Here is a 21844-nt window from a genome sequence, read left to right as displayed (position 1 = left end):
AAATGGTGTAAGTTTATTATATGTAGTATATATTATTGTGAAATTCTATATCTATTGGACATTTATTCTATTACACCCGTGATTCCTTCCTTAGAAGTGAACAGAGCAAGGTTACACATTTCTAAGGGAGCAGTGGTATAATATGTGACCCCACTCTGTCCGCTTCTATGGGAGTAGTAATATGGTGGATGGAGCGTGGGTCACATATTACATCACTGCTCTCATAGAAGGGGACGGAATGGTGTCACTGGAAGCGTAGCTAGGGTTTTGGTTTGGGATGGTGAAAGGTCTGAATGGGCCCTTAACCAGGTAACCCTGATTACAACTATGGTGGTGCACCCTAGTACATATAGGAGAACCTCAGCAGATGACGGTCATGGCGCTGTTACTAAAAATACACTATATGGGGTATTTTATAATGCCCTCCCCATTGGCCTCCACCCAGTAGAGTACCCTCCCAATCGGCCTCTACACTGACTGGTATATCTAATCCCAGCCTGTGTGATACACTACACTGAGCCCTGTATGGTATGTAGATACGTGTAGTGTATCATGTGCTGCGAATAATCCCAGTTTGTGTAACACTCCACGTATTTAGCCCCAGTTTATGATACAACAAGCAGCAATAACTAACACAATCAGCGCTGCCGTCCGTCCTCAGTGGCACTGTACTTGTCAGCATCACTGGCAGTCACCAACAAAATGGCTCCTCACACTGATCCTAAACTTCATCCTCTCATTCTGTTGCAAACACCCAGAAGGGGAGGGGAGGAGGGGACACACACATGTGAGCAGGTCCAGCCCCATTTTACTGCAGTCATAATGTGAGCTAGTTGTGCACTTGGGGATTTCATTGCAAATTTCAGCAGCTGCTCCCTCTAGTGTCTAAAAGTGAAAATACCAATTTTTTTTTAAATTATTCATTTTTTTAATTTTTCATATTTTACTTCATTAAAAACAAATGCTAATATTTAAAAAAAAATCAAAACATTAATACTGTACTTTTTTTCGCTTGTTGCAAAAAAATTTTTGGGATGGCACATTCCCTTTAATTGATAATGGATTATTGAGAGAATAGCCCATGCAGCCCATTAGCTTTTGAGATAATTGTTCAATTACTTTTTGTGCTTTTAAAAAGAGGCAGCTACAAATTACAGAACTGGTAATTTCTAAACCCTTACTCCAATTGGGATGTGAATACCCTCAAATTAAAGCTGAGAGCTGCACTTTAAGCCCATATTGATTATATTGCTGTATTGATTATATAACTGTATATTGAATATGATTTGGTACACTGCTGAAATGCCAAAACTTGTCAATGTCCAAATATTTCTGGACCTCATTGTATGTTTGCCATATAAACTGAGAAAAGCTCCATTAACCTAACAGAAAATGAGGATTATTTTGGTCTCCATCTGCTAGGTATATGAGAATGCGTAACGTCTGAAATATACGCTTTCTCATAATCTGGGCCTTTAGGCCCTTGTTCAAATCGTATGGAGGATCTCAAATAAATAACTTTAACAAGTTTATTTGAAAATTATAAAGTAAGATATGAAAAACGCACAACATTGTAATTATAATGTAAATTTAAAAGTAAGCTACCGGGCATAAAAGGTCCTAGTTACACATTTTAGATTTAACCGTTCAGTTTACTATCTTCCCTGAGAAAACTCGTCAGAGAGAATTACTGGAATTGTGTCTTTTTCTTTATTAGGAAGCAGACATTAAATCTCTGACTGCTGAGATCGAAGCTCTGAGAAATGTTGTATTTGTCGGTAACTCACCAGGGTTAGAGGGACTGAGAGACGAGAATTCAAAGCTGAAGTATCGCCTGAACATCCTGCGCAAGGTATTTTTTGCAAATTCTTTTCTTGGTTTTACAGTAGAGTAGGTAATATTTTTCCACATTTTTAAAACAATTTTAATCCTGAAGTGGACTAAAGTAATTGTTAACTATTTCTATTGTGTACAGCAATAATACAGGCTTAAAGCAGCTGTCCCAAAAGAGGCAGAACATTTCAAAGTTGCGATATGGCCAGTGAAGTGGATTATGAATTTGCTCCCTTCCACCTAACCATATTGACTGCAACCACCAAAGCATCTTTATACCCTTTTCTTGAGCCCTACATTTGGCTCTTAAAGACGAAAAGTTTCCAGTATGTACACCAAACTTATCCATAGAGATCTATTCACCCAACTGAAGATAAAAGATTGTCCTTTTGGTCTTTCTTGGGTCAGTATAACTTTCTTTTTACTGTTTAGAAAAGCAAAGTTGACAGCCATTTTTCATGCTGAACAATCTTATAGGAACACGGGAATCCTTGGTGTTATATACCACTGAAGGTCTCATGCGCTGGATCCTTAGAATCTGGTCACACTTCCCTTTATCCTTTCCGTTTGCTTTCTCCACTTAGAGCAGACAAGTAGAACAGAGACGTAGTTATAATCCCCGTTGCACAGCTTGGGCTGGCGGCTCAGCCATGAGCGAACATTGCAAGACGCTGCTGGGACTGTAGCTGACACATGACCACAAGTGTACTAATCACATCACTGATCATGTGACGACCATTAGAACTAGCAAGCCGAGCCGAATAGTAACATTGTGTGCATTACACAATGTAATGTATACTGCAACACTTGTTGAAGATTTCATCAGACATGGACAACCCCTTTAATGAGATCAGATAACCCTGTTAAATTAGGGAAGCTATCATCAGAAAATAGCTCGTATGGCTAGGAAAAGACTGACATACCGTTTGTTGTGTGGTGCTGATATACTTTTACAGGTTTTTTTAAACTTTAATTTCTTGTTTCAGGAAAAATCACATGGAAACATCAGTAATTATAAGACTCAGACCTAGTTGCGCTACTAGAGTCCGATTAGCCCCGGTGCAAAATTTGGACCTGGCCCTCCCTAACTCTCCCCACTTCCCCCTCCCTGCTGCATGTTGATCAGAATTATGGACCCTTGTAGCCTTCTAAATCCTATAAGGACATATAGTTGAAACCAGAAGTTTACATGCACTATACAAAGACACACATGCTTGTTTTTCTCAATATCTGACATGACATCAGAATAAACCTTTCCTGTTTTAGGTCAATTAGGAATACCATCATTTTTAATATTTGCCAAATGCCAGAATAATGAGAGAGAATGTTTTTATGCATCTTTATTACTTACTGCAAAGTCCAAAAGTTACCATACATTTCATTTAGTATTTGGTATGATTGCCCTCAACCCCTTGAGGACGGAGCCAATTATGTCCTTAACCCCTTTACAACCCAAGGTGGTTTGCACGTTAATGACCAGGCCAATTTTTACAATTCTGACCACTGTCACTTTATGAGGTAATTACTCTGGAACGCTTCAACGGATCCCCCTGATTCTGAGATTGTTTTTTCGTGACATATTGTACTTCATGATTGCGGTAAAATTTCTTCGATATCACTTGCGTTTATTTGTGAAAAAAATGGAAATTTGGTGAAAATGTTGAAAATTTTGCAATTTTAAAAATTTGAAATGTTATGCCCTTAAATCAGAGCGATATGTCACACAAAATAGTTCATAAATAACATTTCCCACATGTCTACTGTTCATCAGCACAATTTTGGAACCAAATTTTTTTTTTATTAGGGAGCTATAAGGGTTAAAAGTTGACCAGCGATTTCTCATTTTTCCAACAAAATTTACAAAAACATTTTTTTTTTTAGGGACCTCATCACATTTGAAGTCACTTTGAGGGGTCTTTATGACAGAAAATACCCCAAAATGACACCATTCTAAAAACTACCCTCCTCAAGGTGCTTAAAACCACATTCAAGAAGTTTATTAACCCTTCAGGTGCGTCACAGGAATGTGGAAGAAAAAAAATGAACATTTAACTTTTTTCACAAAAATGTTACTTTAGACCCCAATTTTTTTTATTTTCGCAAGGGTAACAGGAAAAAATGGACCCCAAAATTTGTTGTGCAATTTCTCCTGAGCACACAGATACCCCATATGTGGGGAAAAAAACACTGTTTGGGCGCATGGCAGAGTTCAGAACGGAAGGAGCACTGTGTGACTTTTTGAGCGCAAAATTGGCTGTAGTGGAAACCCCCCACAAGTGATCTCATTTTGGAAACCACATCCCCCTCAAGGATTTTATCAAGGGGTATAGTGAACATTTTGAACCCAGAGGTACGACACAGAATTTGATAACATTAGGTCATCATATTGAATAAGTTGTCATTAGTCTTGAGCGCAAGTGCTCGCTATTTGAGTACTCAGGTATACACCATGTATCACGGGTGCTCGAGTGACATGCTCGAGTCATCGCCCGCATGTTTCACGGTTATTAGCTCGTGCATGGCAGGCAATCCCCGCAAGTTTTTTTGGCCGCGAAGCATAAGGGGCGGAGGCTCGAGCATGTCACTCGAACACCCACGATAATCCCGATGCAAACTCAAATAGCGAGCACTTGCTCAACGCTAGTCGCCATATTGTCATCTTTTTTTTTTTTTTTTCTTTTTTTACTTTTGAAAAAAATCCTAACCTTAACCCTAGAGTTTTTTTACGCCGTTCCTCGTGCGGTATAAGTGATTAAACTACGTTATTCTTTGGGTCGGTGCGATTACAGCGATACCAGAATCATATCGCATTTTTATGATTGACAGCTGTCACACACTAAAAGACACTTTTTTTTTGCAAAATCTAGTTTTTGCATCGCCATATTTTGAGAGCTATAATTTTTCCATATTTTGGTAAACAGAGTCATGTGATGGTTTGTTTTTTGAGGGATGAGTTGGTGTTTTTATTGGTACCATTTTCAGGCACTTGACATTTTTGGATCGCTTTCTATTCCGATTTTTGGGAGGCAGAATAAAAAAAAACAACAATTCAGGAATGTGTTTTTTTTTGTTTTTTTTTACATTTTCTTATGCTGTTCCGAGGGTGGTAAAATTGATAAGGCAGCTTTATTCTTCGGGTCAGTACATTTACAGCGGTACCACATTTATATTGTTTTTCTATGTTTTGGTGCTTTTACAGAATAAAAGCTATTTTATAGAAAAAAATTATTTTTTTGCATCGCTTTAATCTGAGATCTATAACTTTTTTATTTTTCGGCTGATGGAGCTGTATGGCGGCTTGTTTTTTTGCGGGACAAGTGGTTTTTTTTTTCATTTTTTAACACTATTTTTACTTTTATACTTTGTCCCACTATGGGACTTTCACTTTTTTTTTTACTCTGATCGCCTGTATAGCATAGGCCATCCCTGTGCTATACAGGCTGTCAGCGCTGCCGATGCAGAAGATACTTTTGTCATGCGCAGTGCATGGCCAAAGTATCTTCCTGCTGTCTGGTGACCCGGATGTTGCATGACATGGCAACATCCGGGACGCCGCTTCAGACAGCGTTGGACGCCAGCAGGAGAGGTGATTATTGGCTATCGCCTCCCCTTGCCCCTGCAATGCTGCAATCGACTTTGATCGCAGCATTGCGGGGGTTATTGTGCCGGGAGCGGTGCGGGACCGCTCCCAGCACATAGCACTGGGTGTCATCTGTGACAATCAGCTGACACCCGACGGCGATCGCGCCCGCACAGCCTGTGTGCGGCCGAAATCAACAGGGCGTACTAATACGTACCTGGCTCTTAAAGCCCAGGGCGCAGGTACGTATTAGTACCCTCTGGGCTTTTAAGGGGTTAATGCCCAAGCCAAACTTTACAATTCTGACCACTATCACTTTGAGGTAATAACTCTGGAACGCTTCAACGGATCCAGCTGATTCTGAGATTGTTGTTTCATGACATATTGTACTTCATGATAGTTGTAAAATTTCTTCAATATCACTAGCGTTTATTTGTGAAAAAAATGTAAATTTGACAAAAATGTAGCAATTTTTAAACTTTGAATTCTTATGCCCTTAAATCAGAGAGAGATGTCACACAAAATAGTTAAAGGGGTTGTCTACTACTTTAAACATTGATGCCCTATCAGTTGAATGGGAGGCAGATGTGCAGTTACAAGCGACTTCCACTACAGATGGACGGCCAGGCCCCGCAGCTGATCAGCGGGGGTGCCACGTGCGGGACCCCGGGCGATCATACATTAATGCCCTATCCCATTGATAGCGCATCAATGTTAACGTAGCGGACAACTTCTTTAACCCCTTTCCGACATGATACGCAGATCCGTATTAGTCCGCATCAGCGATTCCGTCCGCGCATAGGCTGTGCAGGCAGAATCGCCGCCGGGTGTTAGCTGATTGTCACAGCTGACACGTGCTCGGAGTGGTCCTGCACTGCTTCCAGCACATTAACTCCCGAAATGCTGCTATCGAAGTCTATCGCAGCATTCCAGTGGCAAGAAGAGGTAAGCGCCAGTACTCGCCTCGTCTCCGGCATCCCGCGGTGTCTGTGGCTGGGTCCCGTGGTTGTCATGTGACCCGGATGTTATCATGACGACATCTAGGTCACCTGACACCAGGAAGATACTTTGATCATGCGCAGTGCACAATCACAGTATCTTCTCCCTCTGCAGCTGTGACAGCCTTTATAGCACAGGGATGCTGCTGCAGGAGATCAGAATGCAAAAAGTGAAAGTCCCATAGTGGGACAATGTGTAAAAGTTATAAAAGAATCAGAAAATGAAAAGAAAATTGTAAAAATATAAAAAAAAAAAAAAAATGAAAAAAATAATCCCCAAAAAATAAAAATATATTGTACCAATCAATAAATAGTATTATGAAAAAACAAACAATAAAAGTACACATATTTGGTATCGCCGCGTCCGGAACGACCTGACCTATAAAACTGTCCCATTAGTTAACCCATTTAGTGAACACGGTAAAAAAAACAAAAAAAAAAACGAGGCAATTAACGATGCTTTATCATCATACCGCCAAACAAAAAATGGAATAAAACGCGATCAAAAAGACTAATGTAAATAAAAATGGTACAGCTGAAAACGTCATCTTGTCCCACAAAAAAGAAGCTGCCATACAGCTCCAGCAGCCGAAAAATAAAAAAGTTATAGCTCTCAGAATAAAGCGATGCAAAAAATATTTTTTTCTATAAAATGGTTTGTGTAAAAGCGCCAAAACCTAAACAAACTATATAAATGTGGTACGGCTGTAAACGTACTGACCCGAAGAATAAAGCTGTCTTATCAATTTTACCACAAGCAGAATGGCATAAAAAAACAAACAAAAAAAAAACCTATTCCTGAATTGTTGGTTTTTGTTTATTCTACCTCCCAAAAATTAAATAGAAAGCGATCTAAAAATGTCACGTACCTGAAAATGGTACTATTAAAAACGCTGACTCGTCCCTCCTAAAACAAGCCATCACATGACTGTTGGCCAAAATATGGAAAATTATAGCTCTCAATATGGCGATGCAAAAACTAGTCTTTGCAAAAAAAAAGCGTCTTTTAGTGTGACAGCTGTCAATAATAAAAACCCGCTATAGATCTGGTATTGCTGTAATCACACCGACCCGAAGAATAAAGTCGTCTAATCACTTATATGGCACGAGGAAAGGCGTAAAAAATAAACTCTGAGTTAGGCTTGTGCTAGGGTTGGAGTTAGGCTTGTGCTAGGGTTGGAGTTAGGCTTGTGCTAGGGTTGGAGTTAGGCTTGTGCTAGGGTTGGAGTTAGGCTTGTGCTAGGGTTGGAGTTAGGCTTGTGCTAGGGTTGGAGTTAGGCTTGGAGTTAGGCTTGTGCTAGGGTTGGAGTTAGGCTTGTGCTAGGGTTGGAGTTAGGCTTGTGCTAGGGTTGGAGTTAGGCTTGTGCTAGGGTTGGAGTTAGGCTTGTGCTAGGGTTGGAGTTAGGCTTGTGCTAGGGTTGGAGTTAGGCTTGTGCTAGGGTTGGAGTTAGGCTTGTGCTAGGGTTGGAGTTAGGCTTGTGCTAGGGTTGGAGTTAGGCTTGTGCTAGTGTTGGAGTTAGGCTTGTGCTAGGGTTGGAGTTAGGCTTGTGCTAGGGTTGGAGTTAGGCTTGTGCTAGGGTTGGAGTTATGTTGGGATTTTTTCAAAAGTAAAGAATAAAAAGTGACAATATGGCGACTAGTGTTGAGCGCAAGTGCTCGCTACTTGTGTTTGCATCGGGTGCTTGGGTATTTACCGAGTATCGCGCATGCTTGAGTTTCTGTCCCATATGCTTCGCGGCCAAAAAAATCTGGCGGGGATTGCCTGCAATGCACGAGTGATCCCCACATGTTTCTTTTTGGGTGTCTGACAACTGTGAAACATGCGAGGCGGGGACTCGAGCATGTCACTCAAGCACCCGCGATACATGGTGCATACCTGAGTACCCGATGCAAACTTAAGTAGTGAGCACTTGCGCTCAAGACAAATGACAATTTATTCAATATGATGACCTAATGTTATCAATTTCTGTGTCGTACCTCTGGGTTCAAAATGTTCCCTATACCCCTTAAAATCCTTGAGGGGTCTAGTTTCCAAAATGGGGTCACTTGTGGGGAGTTTCCACTATTTAGGCGCATCAGGGGCTCTCCAAATGCGACATGACGTCCGCTCTCAATTCTAGCCAATTTTGTGTTCAAAAAGTCACACCGTGCTCCTTCCCTTCTGAACCCTGCCATGCGCCCAAACAGTGTATTTTCCCCACATATGGGGTATCGGCTTACTCAGGAGAAATTGCACAAAAATGGTATGGTGCAATTTCTCCTGTTACCCTTATGAAAATGCAAAATTGGGGGCTGAAAAACATTTTTGTGGTAAAAATGTGAAAATTTTATTTTTACAGATCAATGTTATAAACTTCTGTGAAGCACCTGGGGGCTCAAGGTGCTCACCACAAACCTAGATAAGTTCCCTGAGGGGTCTAGTTTCCAAAATGCGGTTACTTGTGGGGGGTTTCCACTGTTTAGGCACATCAGGGGCTCTCCAAACGCAACATGGCGTCCACTAATTATTCAAGCATATTTTACATTCAAAAAGTCAAATGGCGCTCCTTCCTTTCCAAACCCTGCCATGTGCCCAAATATTGGTTTTCTCCCACATATTGGGGTATTGACGTGCTCAGGAGAAATTGCTGATCAAATTTTGGGGTCCATTTTTTCCTGTTACCCTTGCAAAAATAAAAAAAAATGGGGTCTAAAGTAACATTTTTGTGAAAAAAGTTAAATGTTCATTTTTTTCTTCCACTTTCCAAAAATTCCTGTGAAGCATGTGAAGGGTTAATAAACTTCTTGAATGTGGTTTTGAGCACCTTGAGGGGTGCAGTTTTTAGAATGGTGTCACTGTTGGCTATTTTATGTCATAAAGGCCCCTCAAAGTGACTTCAAATGTGATGTGGTCCCTAAAAAAAAATGGTTTTGTAAATTTTGTTGTAAAAATGAGAAATCGCTGGTCAACTTTTAACGCTTATAGCTTCCTAAGAAAGAAAAAATTTGGGTTCCAAAATTGTGCTGATCTAAAGTACACATGTGGCAAATGTTATTTATTGCCTATTTTGTGTAACATATCTCTGATTTAAGGGCATAAAAACTCAAATTTTGAAAATTGCAACATTTAATCCAAATTTCAGATTTTTTCACAAATAACCGAGTGGTATCGAAGGAATTTTACCACTATAATGAAGTACAGTATGTCCCGAAAAAACATTCTCCGAATCGGCTCAGCGGGATCCATTGAAGCGTTCCAGAGGTATTACCTCATAAAGTGAAAGTGGTCAGAATTGTAAAAATTTGCCCAGTCATTAACGTGCAAACCACCCTTGGGGGTAAAGGGGTTAATAAATAACATTTCCCACATGTCTACTTTACATCAGCACAATTTTGGAACCAAATTTATTTATTTTTGTTAGGTATAGTTATGAGCGAGCACTAAAATGCTCGGGTACTCGTTGTTCGAGTCGAGCAAATTTGAATGCTCGAGTGCTCGGTCCAAGTAACGAGCCCAATGTAAGTCTATGGGAAACTCGAGCATTTTTCCAGCGGCTACCCCTGAGGGTTTACAGAGGGCCTGAAAATTTCCCAAATCGATGGGAACAGTGTTCATATAACATGGGAAAAGCATGGGGAAGACCCCTAGAAGCATTTCTGACTCCCAGGTGAATGCTGTCAACAATGTTGTCAGAGGTATTACGCATCTATTACAGACTCACAATAAAACATTCAAAAACGAAACCAAAATATATTTTCCTGGGAAAAATGTTAAGGAACATCCTTTCCAGGGTAATGACTTGTATACTAGGCAAAATAAATATACAAAAATAAAAATGCTCCTCCACACCTTGGGCTATGTTCACATGTAGCGTTTTTGATGCATTTTTGCACTTTTGCATTTCTTTCAACCAAGACAAATGCATTCACTGGGAAATGTAATTTTAACATTTTACAACCTTATCTGGCCATGTCTTGTGTGACACATCATCAGGCACATCCTGTTTCATTTATAATGGAGGGACTCTGAAAGTCACAAAGCCTATTTTTATAGGGTCAGCAGTTGGCCCTCGCTATTGTTAGAGAGCCATCAGCGGGCTATCCTTTGTTGTTCCCATTATTAACGAATGGGTCTCCTATACTGTTATTGCGTATGGAGTGACTGCAAGGGCTGCCAAAAATTTGGACGCAACCCAATACCCCTTTGAAGAGACATAGAGGAGGGTCTCAGTAAAAACAAATGTTCCCATTATAAAGGAGCGGGTCTCCTATAGTGGTAATGTCCATGCTGTGACTGCAAGGGCTGCCAAAATTTGGGAAAAACCCCACTAACCATTGAAAAACACACAGAGCTGGGCCACAGTAATGACATATTCCCATTAGAAAGGAGAGGGTCTCCCATACTGTTTGCCTATGCAGTGACTGCAATGGCTGTCAAAAATTTGGAGGCACTCCAATGCCCTTTGCAAGAGACGTAGAGGTCGGAGGGCCTCCTGAAAATAATGTTCCCATTATTAGGAAGTGGGTCTTCCCTGTTGTTTGCCTATGCAGTGAGGCAACGGCTGCCAAAAATTTGGAGCCACTCCATTGCCCCTTACAAGAGACGTAGAGGTCGGAGGGCCTCCTGAAAACAATGTTCCCATTATTAGGAAGTGGGTCTCCCATACTGTTTGCCCATGCAGTGAAGCAATGGCTGCCAAAAATTTGGAGGAACTTCAGTATCCCTTGCAAGAGACGTAGATATGTTGATATGGTACATATGTTGGTGGAGGATGAGGATGTGGAGGATGAGGATGCGGAGAGGAGGACAAGAGCAAAATCAGGAAGCATATACCTATGCCTGGGTGTGAAGACAGAGGTGCATGGGAATAGAGTTAGACCTCCCAAAAAAAAGACACTGTATTTCAGTTTGTTACGCTGCTATCATTCGGTGTTCAGAAGTCTGGCCCAATCCAGCCCTTGTTCAGTTTTATAAGAGTCGGCCTGTCTGCATTTGCATTTGACAGGCGGATGCGCCTATCTTTTATAATTCCACCAGCAGCACTAAAAACCTGCTCTGACAAAACGCTAGCAGCAGGGCAGGCCAGGACCTCCAAGGCGTAAAGAGCCAGTTCATGCCACTTGTCCAGCTTGGATACCCAATAATTATAAAGTATAGAGGAACCACGGAGGACGTTGGTACGGTCGGCAAGGTACTCCCTCCCTCACCACCTTCCGAAACTTTTCCCTCCTTGGGAGAGTACCCCGCGCCTCAGGGCCTGTGCGATGGGAAGGTCTGAGAAAACTTTCCCAGAACTTTGACAGTATACCCCTGCCTTTGCTGGATTGAATTTTGTTTCTCTCGTCTGTACTCCTTGGTTGTCCAACGAACTGCCGCCAGCGTTTTCAGATGGGAACTTTTTTAATAATTCCAAAACAAGGGCATTCTTGTACTGCACCATTTTATTAGGCCTGTCCAGCGTGAGAATAAGAGACAGAAAGTTTTCCTTGTAGCGTGGGTCTAGAAGTGTCACCAACCAATAATGACTATCACCCAAAATTTGGACAACGCGATTGTCACGGGGCAGCGTAATATAAACTCAGCCATGTGTGCCAGACAGCAAAGAGCCAAGACTTCCGTGTCCTCACCAAGAGGGCAACTGACCATGCTCTCCTCCTCATCCTTCTCTTCCTCCTCCTTCCTGTCCTCGGTGCATCCACGCTGAACAAACTGTATGACAGTTGTGCAGGTAGTACAGTCTATAACCCAGGAAACTAGCTCCTGTTCTCCTTCCTCTTCCTCGTTGTCACTCAATCCACGTTGGGATGAGATGAGGCTGGGCTGTGTGGAATCACACCCTGTATGGTTCCTTGCTTTATCTCCTCGTGCTCCGACTGCAATGCATCCTCTTTAATTGTGAGCAGAGAGCATTTCAGAAGACAGAGAAGCAGAATGGTGACGCTAATTATGGCATCATCGCTGCTCACCATCTTGGTGGAGTCCTCAAAGTTTTGGAGGATGGCACATATGTCTGACATCCAAGTCCACTCCTGAGGTCTTGTGTGTGGAGTCTGAACTGATTACCAACTGCCTTGTTGATGCTGGTAGTCAACAACTGCCCTCTTCTGCTCACAAATCCTTTCTAACATCTGCAATGTAGAGTTCCAACGTGTGGGGACTTCGCAGATCAGTCGGTGAGCTGGTAGCTGCAAACGCTGCTGAAGCACGGCAAGGGTGGCGGAAGCTGTAGCTGATTTTCTAAAATGGGCACAAAGGCGACTTAATTTGACAAGCTGATCTGGCAGATCCAGGTAGGTTTTGAGAAACTGCTGAACCAAGAGGTTAAGCACATGGGCCAGGCGTGGTACGTGTGTGAGCTCGCCTCGCCTCAGAGCCGCCACCAAGTTCCGGCCATTGTCACACACAACCATGCCTGGCTGTAGGGTCAGCGGTGTGAGCTGCAGATCTGCCTGCTCTTTCAGAGCTGTCTATAACTCTTCAGAATTGTGCGGTTTGTCACCTAAGCATATTCGCTTCAGCACAGTCTGTTGCCGCCTGGCCGAGGCAGTGCTGCAGTGCTTCCAGCTTGCGACTGATGTGGTCATTTCGGAGATGAAGGCTAAAGAGGAGGAGGAGGAGGTGCAGGAGCTGTATAATGTAGTGGCAACCCTGATTGACCCAGGGCCTGCAAACCTCGGCGTTGGGAGGACGCGTTCCGTCCCAACATCCGACTGGGTCACAGCATCCACTATATTAACCCAGTGTGCCGTCAGCGAGATGTACCTTTCCTGCCCACAAGTACTTGTCCACGTCTAATATTGTGGGATACGTGCTCGTGTAATGCGGGGACGGCACACGGGGTGAAATAGTGGCGGCTGGGGACCAAATACCGAGGGACGGCTGCCCCCATCTGGTTGCGGAAAGCTTCTGTCTCCACGAGGCTAAAAGGCAACATTTCAATCGCAAGCATTTGCGAAATGTGTGAATTTAGTAGTGTGGCCTGTGGAGCATTGGCTGCTTATTTGCGCTTGCGTTCCAAGGACTGGGGTAGGGACAACTGAACACTGCACTGGGAAAAGGACGTGGACGTGCTTGCTAATCGTGCTAGTTGAGAGTTTTCAACGACGGGTGCAGGGCGGGAGGCATCTTGGCATGCACCATGGACTGGGGATTGCCGTGCACGTACAACAGCGGAACAAGCAGTGGTGTCACCTACAGACACTGTTTCTGGACCCTGGGGTTCTGCCCACTTAGTCGGTTGCTTTGCTGCCATGTGCCTGATCATGCTTGTGGTGGTCAGGCTGCTAGTTTTGCTACCCCTGTTTATGCTGTCCTGGCTGGTGGTGCAATTGGCTTTTTTGGGGTTATCTGCAGAGTCTTTAAAAATAACCAGACTCGGGAAGACCTAACAGTTATACTGGCAACTTCCGTCGTGGTGGTGTTACGGGGAACGCTTTCCCACCTTGTGTCTGCGGCCACCACACTGTTTCTTCCTGCCTGTTGTGGTTCTACGCCTCCCTCCCTCTGTGTGCTGCTGTCCTCGCTCTGTATGTCCCCCTGCCAGGTTGGGTCAGTTAGTATATCATCCACCACCTCGTCTTCTACTTCCGCACCCTGGTCCTCCTCCTGACTTTCTGGCAATTGTCTCATCATCATTCACCTCTTGCGACAGTGATTGCACTTTCACACCGTCGCCTTCATGTAACCTTGGCTGCTCCAATATTTGGGCATCGCTACACTCGTTTTCCTCTTGACTCGCTTGAAGCTGGCCGGACGAGAGACCCGAATCTACAATTGTAAATCTACATTTGGAAAAGTGAACAGCTCTTCAGAGTGTCCAAGTGTGGGATCAGTTGTCTCCGGGCACTCAGCATGGTGGGAGGAAAGTGGATCAGGGTGAGGAATATGTAGTCCAGACTCACGGCTCCTGAGACTTGACCGTGTGGAAGACAGGGTGGTGGTGGCAAAGTGACTGGAAGCATTATCTGCTATCCAACCAACAACCTTTTGACACTGCTCTGTGTTCAATAGTGGTGTTCTGTGGTCCCCTAGTAATTGGGACAGGAAGGTCGAGCGACAAGATGTGAGTGTTTGTTGTGGCACAATTTCAGCTTGCCCATGGCCACGTCCTCGGCCTCTGCATGCACCATCACCATGACTTCCCCGTCCCTTGCCACGCACCTTGCCCATTTTAAATGGAGGACCATATTTTCTACGTTCACTAGAAATGGCTTATTTTGGAACGCAGTTATATGTGATACGTCTGACACCACGATTTTAAATAGCAGGCCTGTAATTTACTTATACTATTCTTCACACATACCTAGTGTGAATAGCTTGACCGACACACTGCAACAGATTGGAAAAGGAGGCCAATATTTTCCACCTTCAGTTCAAATTTCTGGATTTTTATCGCTGAAATATGGAACAGATCTGGCTTTATTCTGCAGTGAGAACAAGCAAATGGAGCAGAAAAATGGTGTACTCTGGATTGCTTTTTAAGCAAATAACCAGGATTAAGATAAAAAAAAAAATTTGCCCTGGCCTCTGATATCTGGGGGTATGTCTACAAATATCTGTAATTACTACATCATCAGCAAACAGTAACTTCAATGGACCTTCTTGTGCTATATCATACACTGCAGTCTGCCACATACGCTGCCTGCCTAGCACTGATTATATGCAGCTGAATTAGTCCTCAGAAGGACTGTTAATTCAGTATGAATATATATATAATATATATAATGTTGTGGAATACCTATACTAACTATAAACAAGCAAATCTCTCTCCCTGATGCAGCAGCACCTCTCCCTACTCTGCCTGATGCTGTGCGGCAAGCCAATCACTGTAATGCCCACAACCAACATGGCTGGCTACAGCATTACAGTGCGTGGCAGGCAATCCCTGCATGTTCATTGGTTTCTAAAGAGCGCTAAACATGCAGGGAGGGGACCCGAGTTCCCGCCCAAGCAGCCCGGAAATACTCGCCGAGCTTGTTGAGCACAGTGATGCTTGGGCGAGTACCGAGCAGTGGCGAGCACGTTCGCTCATCACTAGTTAGGAAGTTATAAGGGTTTAAAAGTTAACCAGTGATCTCTCACTTTTACAACAAAATTTACCAAACCATTTTTTTAGGGACGACATCACATTTGAAGTGACTTTCAGGGAGCCTTTATGACAGAAAATACCCAAAAGTGACACCATTTTAAAAACTGCACCCCTCAAGGCGCTCAAAAGCACAATCAAGAATTTATTAACCCTTCACATGCTTCACATGAACTGTAGCAACATGGAAGGAAACAATGAACATTTAAGTTTTTTTCACAAAATGTTTACTTCAGACCCAATTTTTTTTTAACGACCGCCGTAACGCATTTTTACGTCAGCAGTTAATGGTACTTATTACTCAGCGCCGTAAAAATGCGTCACTGAGGACTAAGGCTGTAGCGCCCCCACGGAGTCGGAAATTCTCCGGTGTCTCATCTACTGGGGGTAGCTGAGACCCTGGAGAATATGTCTGGGCCGGTTTTTACGGTCCCTGATCATGTGATTGCCATTATTCTCTGAATAACTGCGATCACAAAAATAAGTGTACCTGTGGTTACAATCATTTATCTCTCACCTGACATATGATATACATGTCAGAGGAGAGAGAAATGAAGTTCACTGAGCCCACCTATCCTCTGATCACCGCTGGATTTTCTCCCGGCATCTTTCTGCAGAAAAAAGATCTTCCGGACGATACCCGGGAACAACAGGGCATTTTCCATATTGGTTCATTTTGATCACTGTGATTAGAATTTATCATAGTGATCACAATAAAAAAAAAATAATGAATCAAACCCGTTTGTCCCCCCCTTAGTTAGATGGAAATTATAAAATAAAAAAAAAAATATTGTTTAGTTAGGGTTAGGGGTTAGGATTAGGGTTATGGTTAGTGTTATGTCCCATGAATGGGAAATTTTACAGACTACCATGGACAATTTTCATGCAATGTGGTGCATGTTTTGCAGTTTTCATATATTGCTGGTTGTTGCTATGCAATAATGTTTACCTTCCTTGTGTATGTCCCTTCTCTCTTGCTGTCTCCTACTCAGGTGACTGTGTTGTGGCTAACCCCTTCCTTCTGTTTCCTCTGTCTTTTCTTATTCTCAATCTTGGCTCCATCAGAAGCTCATGTGCTCTCAGCCTGTCTGAGGAAAGTTCCTTTTTATCTGCTTCTGTGTATGCATTTCACAAGTTTCTGTAAGATAATAAACCCCTCTTCTGGATTCTTCCCAATGTGTGTGCCTGCAGCTCAGTTAAGCTATCTGCGACCATCGCCAATTGTAAGTGCGGGTGAAAGAGACCAGCGTCTCACAGAGCCATATTTACAGCCACATTTACTGCCACAGGCCATGGGACCGAATAGGTTGGATTAGGGTTTGGTTAATTTTTAGAGACATGTCCTGTGGCCTGATGAAACTAAAATTGAAATTTTGGGGTATAATGACCATCGTTACATTTGAAGGAAAAGGGAGAAGCTTGGAAGCCTAAGAACACCATCCCAACTGTGAAACATTGGGGTGGCAGCATCATGTTGTTGGGTTGTTTTACTGCAGGAACATTAGCGTAGCTACTGAGGGGGCGATGGCCCTGGGCCCCGCGCTCTAAGGGGCCCACCCGGAGCTACGCTAGTGCAACTGTATCCACGCCGTTCCAGTTACCCTCCGGGGCAGAGCAGGGAGACTCTGTCCTCCCTGCACTGCCCCGGCAGCAGCTATGGGGCCCTTGAGCAGGAGGGCGGGAGGCCCTGGTGCCAGCATCGGGCCCCCTGCCCGACACCGCAAGTTAGGTGATGAGAGAGGGAGTGCGACGCTCCCTCTCCCATCAGTTCCGTCTGCGACTGACGTCATTACTTGGCGCCCGCTGTTCTGAAGATGTGCGGGATGGGCGCTCTGAGCAGCGGGGGAACGAGGAGGAGAGGTGAGTATTGCTCTTATTCATTTATTGCACGTGGGGGGCATTATATTACAGACTCTGCCTATTGGGGGGGGGGGACATTATAGTACACACTCTGCCTATGGGGGGGGCATTATACTACAGACTCTGCATTATACTATATGAAGGACTATGGGGGGGTGCATTATACTATATGAAGGACTATGGAGGGTGCAATATACTATATGCTGTTTGTACAGTGAGGGGATTACCGTTAAGGTCATACAGTGTGGAAGATAATGTGGGGTCTTTGCACAGTGTGGGGGCCATCATACAGTGTGTGAGATAATGTGGGGTCTTTGTATTGTGTGGGGGCCATCATACAGTGCTGGAGCCATCAGTTTGGAGGCTACTAAGGGGTCAGTATACTGTGTGTGGGGATACTATACATTGAGGGGGAATTATACTGTGTATAAGAGAGCATCATACTGTGTAGAGGGGAATTGTACATGGAGGGAGACTCAGGACATTCTTAAATCTTAAGTGGGCACTTATTGTTATAGGGGAACTCAGGTTATTGTGACTGTCACGGGCACACAGAGGGCGATATTACTTTCTAGGGGGCAAAGTGTGGGCACTGTTTTCTAGGGCACTTGCACAGGGCATTACTATATTCTAGAGGTTTGTTTTACCATCTAGAGGGCACACAATAGGTGCAGTAATAGGGACACGTACAGCAACAGAGGCTCAGTATTGGGGTATCAGCAGGATGAGAAGTTTGTGCAGGTTGGGAACAGATGGGGATGGTGCCTGAAGTGTAAGGAATCAAATTTGTCTTTGTTGTGATCTCTGCAGACCTGAGACTCTGAGTCCTGGCTGGAGAAGTTGTCGTGTCGGTCTGGGCCACATGGAAAAGACTGGAACAGCTTAATCTGAAAGAACGTCAGCTGTAAGGTACTATATATAACGGTGCTGTGATCTCTTATATGCTCTGCAGGACTGGCATCTATCAATATATGGTCACCCTATGGCGGTAATATCAGTGCTGATCTTTGTGTAAAGATTATTTTCAGTAACAGCGCGGTCATCTGCTGAGGTTCTCCTACATCCACTATCTGGGTGCGGCACCATAATTGTAATCAGGGTTATCTGGTTAGGGGCCCACTCCGAAGTTTCGCCCCCCCCTGAACTAAAATCCTAGCTACGCCTCTGTGGATGAACTGGTGCACTTCACAAAATAGATGGCAACATGAGAAAAGATTATGGCAATACTGAAACAACATCTCAAGACATCAGCCAGGAAGTTATTGCTTGGGGGGAAATGGGTCTTCCAAATGGACAATGACCCAAAGCATACTGCCAAAATGGTAACAAAGTGGCTTAAGGATAACACAGTCCATGTTTTGGAGTGGCCATCACAAAGCCCTGATCTCAATCCTATTGAAAATGTATGGGCAAAGCTGAAAAGGCAGGTACGAGCAAGGCGACCTACAAACCTGGATCAGTTACACTAGTTTTGTCGTGCAATGCTCCTCTGGGAAATTTAATATGCAAATTGCCTCTTCAGAGAAAAAGAAGACTTGAACTCTACAGTGCCACCTATTGGAAGCAGCAATCCTACAAGTCACAATCAACCCTTTAACGAGTTGGGCAATATGACTTAAAATAATAGACAAATCAGAATCTCAATTTGCAGACATGGTGTTTCGGGCTGTTGGTCCTAGTCAGTGCAAAGTATGAGAACTGATTTGGCTAGGTGAGAGGCTCTGGACTGAGGTGTAAGGGTTAACATTTCTCCTTGCGGAGACTCGTTAAAGGGTTGATTGTGATTTGTAGGATTGCTGCTTCAAATAGGTGGCGCTGTAGAGTTCAAGTCCTCGTTTTCTCTGAAGAGGCAATTTGCATATTAAATTTCCCAGAGGAGCATTGCACAGCGAATAAGCCTCCTTACCTTGGCATGCCAGTGCTGGTTTGTCACTCTTCGCAAGGAGAAACATTACCCCTTAGACCTCAGTCCAGAGCCTTTCGCCTAGCCAAATCAGTTCTCATACTTTGCACTGACAAGAGCCAACAGCCCGAAACACTGTCTGCAAATTGAGATTGATTTGGCTATTATCCCAAGTCATATTGCACGACTCGTTAAAGGGTTGATTGTGACTTGTAGGATTGCTGCTTCCAATACGCTGTAGAATTCAAGCCCTCTTTTTCTCTGAAGAGGCAATTTGTCAGGAGGAATGGGCCCAAATTCTGACCACCTATTGTGAGAAGTTTGTGGAAGGATATCCCCAACGTTTGACCCAAGTCATTCAGTTTTAGGGCAATGGTACCAAATACTAATGAATAGTGTTGAGCGATACCTTCCGATATCAGGAAATATCGTATCGGATTGGATCGGACCGATACTCAAAAAGTATCGGATATCGCCGATTCCGATACCGGAAACCAATGCAAGTCAATGGGACACTAATATCTTAATGAAAATAAACCCTTTCTTTCCTAGTAGGTTAATTCTACATGAAGTAAAACAACTAAGAATAATGTAGAATGTATTATGCGAAAAGCCGGCAATTCATCAGCGCATACACCGGTACCCGACAATTTACAACAGAAAGAATAGAGCTTCACACATAGATTAGATAGATAGAAACATGTCAGTCACATATATATGAAGTACAGGGACAGTGTTGCTTACTGTACTTGTCATTTAGTGTAAAGGATTTATTTAAAAAAATAATAGTGTTTTCATGCACCGTCTCTTTAAAAAAGCCGGCCGGCAATTCAGCAGAGGTACCCGACAATTTATAACAGACAGAATAGAGCTTCACACATAGATTAGATAGATAGAAACATGTCAGTCACATATATATGAAGTACAGTGATAGTGTTGATTACTGTACTTGTCATTTAGTGTTAAAATAAAGGATTTATTTAAAAAAAAATTGGCGTGGGGTTCCCCTTAATTTTAGTCTCTAGCGGAGGTTAAGCAGACAGCTGGGGCAGATGTTTGAAGCCTGGGAAGGGGGTAATACCCACGGAGCTTCCCAGGCTACTAATATCAGCCCCCAGCTGAATACCTAGCCCTTACTAGCTATTAAAATGGGGGACCCCCCCCAAAAAAATGATGTGGGGTCCCCCCTATTTTAATAGCTAGCAAAGGCTAGGCAGACAGCTGGGGGCTGATATTAATAGCCCAGGAAGGGAGCCATGAATATTGGCCCCCTCCCAGGCTAGAAACACCAGCCGTCAGCCGCCCCAGAAATGGCGCATCCATAGGATGCGCCAATTCTGGCACTTAGCCTCGCTCTTCCCACTGCCCTGTAGCGGTGGCAGTGGGGTAATAGGGCTGGGGTTGATGTCAGCTTATAATGCCAACTGACATCAAGCCCAGGTTAGTAATGGAGAGGCGTCTATAAGACACCCCCATTACTAACCCCATAGTGAAAGTTAAAAAAAAAACACAAACACCCAGAATAAAGTCCTTTAATTGAAATAAACACACAATTCTTTATTGTTCTAAATTAAACCATACTTACCGTCACGCCCATTCCAGCTGAAGCCAACGATCTCCTGCAATAAAAGAAAAATAATAAACCAACATCATCCTTACCTTTCCATGGTTCCCACGACGGCTCCAGCTCTGCTACATTGAGATGACAGGCTGGACCGCAGCAGAACGCTGCCATCCAGCCTGTCATCCCGCGGACACTGAGAAGCGCAGGCATGCTTGCGCTCCTCAGTGTCTCTCTGGGACTGCATCCAGATGAGCCGACAATGAACTCGGCTCACCTCATGCACGTCACTGACAGCGTGGGAGAATTCTCACGCTGAAGCGCTGAGTGCAGGAGAATTTTCCCACGCTGTCAGTGACGTGCATGAGGTGAGCCGAGTTCATTGGACATGACCTCACCTCATGCACGTCACTGACAGCGTGGGAAAATTCTCCTGCACTCAGCGCTTCAGCGTGAGAATTTCCCCACGCTGTCAGTGACGTGCATGAGGTGAGCTGAGTTCATTGGACATGAACTCGGCTCATCTTTATGCCGTCACAGAGAGACACTAAGGAGCGCAAGCATGCCTGCGCTTCTCAGTGTCTGCGGGATGACAGGCTGGATGGCAGCGTTCTGCTGCGGTCCAGCCTGTCATCTCGATGTAGCAGAGCTCAAGCTGTCGTGGGATCCATGGGAAGGTAAGGATGAGGTTGGTTTATTATTTTTTTTTTATTGCAGGAGATCGTTGGCTTCAGCTGGAATGGGCGTGATGGTAAGTATAGTTTAATTTAGAACAATAAAGAATTGTGTCTTTATTTCAATTAAAGGACTTTATTCTGGGTGTTGTGTTTTTTTTAAATACTTTACTAGAAATTCATGGTGGTCATGTCTAATATTGGCGTGACCCCATGAATTTCGGGCTTAGGGCCTGCTGATAATGCCAAGCTGGCCTTAACCCCTTTATTACCCAGTGAGCCACCGCACCAGGGCCCTGGATGAGTTGGGTACAGCGCCAGAAGATGGCGCTTCTATGAACGCGCCATTTTCCGGGGCGGCTGCGGACTG

At 43.8% G+C, this 21844-nt stretch overlaps 1 protein-coding gene across 4 annotated transcripts in view; it reads left to right on the top strand.

The window, feature by feature from the left end:
- RARS1 (arginyl-tRNA synthetase 1) overlaps positions 1 to 21844 on the top strand; it is a 265471-nt gene that overhangs the window by 21735 nt on the left and 221892 nt on the right. For 2 of the 4 annotated variants that reach the window (XM_073651111.1, XM_073651108.1), the window contains exon 2: positions 1718 to 1852. The exons of 1 other annotated variant lie outside the window; for it this stretch is intronic. In XM_073651111.1, the coding sequence (XP_073507212.1) occupies positions 1718 to 1852 (135 nt within the window). Of the gene's footprint in view, positions 1 to 1715; positions 1853 to 1975; positions 2237 to 21844 lie in introns of those variants that run through there. One more of the 4 variants, XM_073651109.1, reaches the window with a different exon arrangement.

The sequence above is a fragment of the Phyllobates terribilis genome, unplaced genomic scaffold (genome assembly GCF_046119375.1).
Source record: "Phyllobates terribilis strain yellow unplaced genomic scaffold, ASM4611937v1 Scaffold_11__3_contigs__length_659146591, whole genome shotgun sequence".
NCBI classification, from domain to species: Eukaryota; Metazoa; Chordata; class Amphibia; order Anura; family Dendrobatidae; genus Phyllobates; species Phyllobates terribilis.
This window is presented reverse-complemented; position numbering and strand designations above follow the sequence as displayed.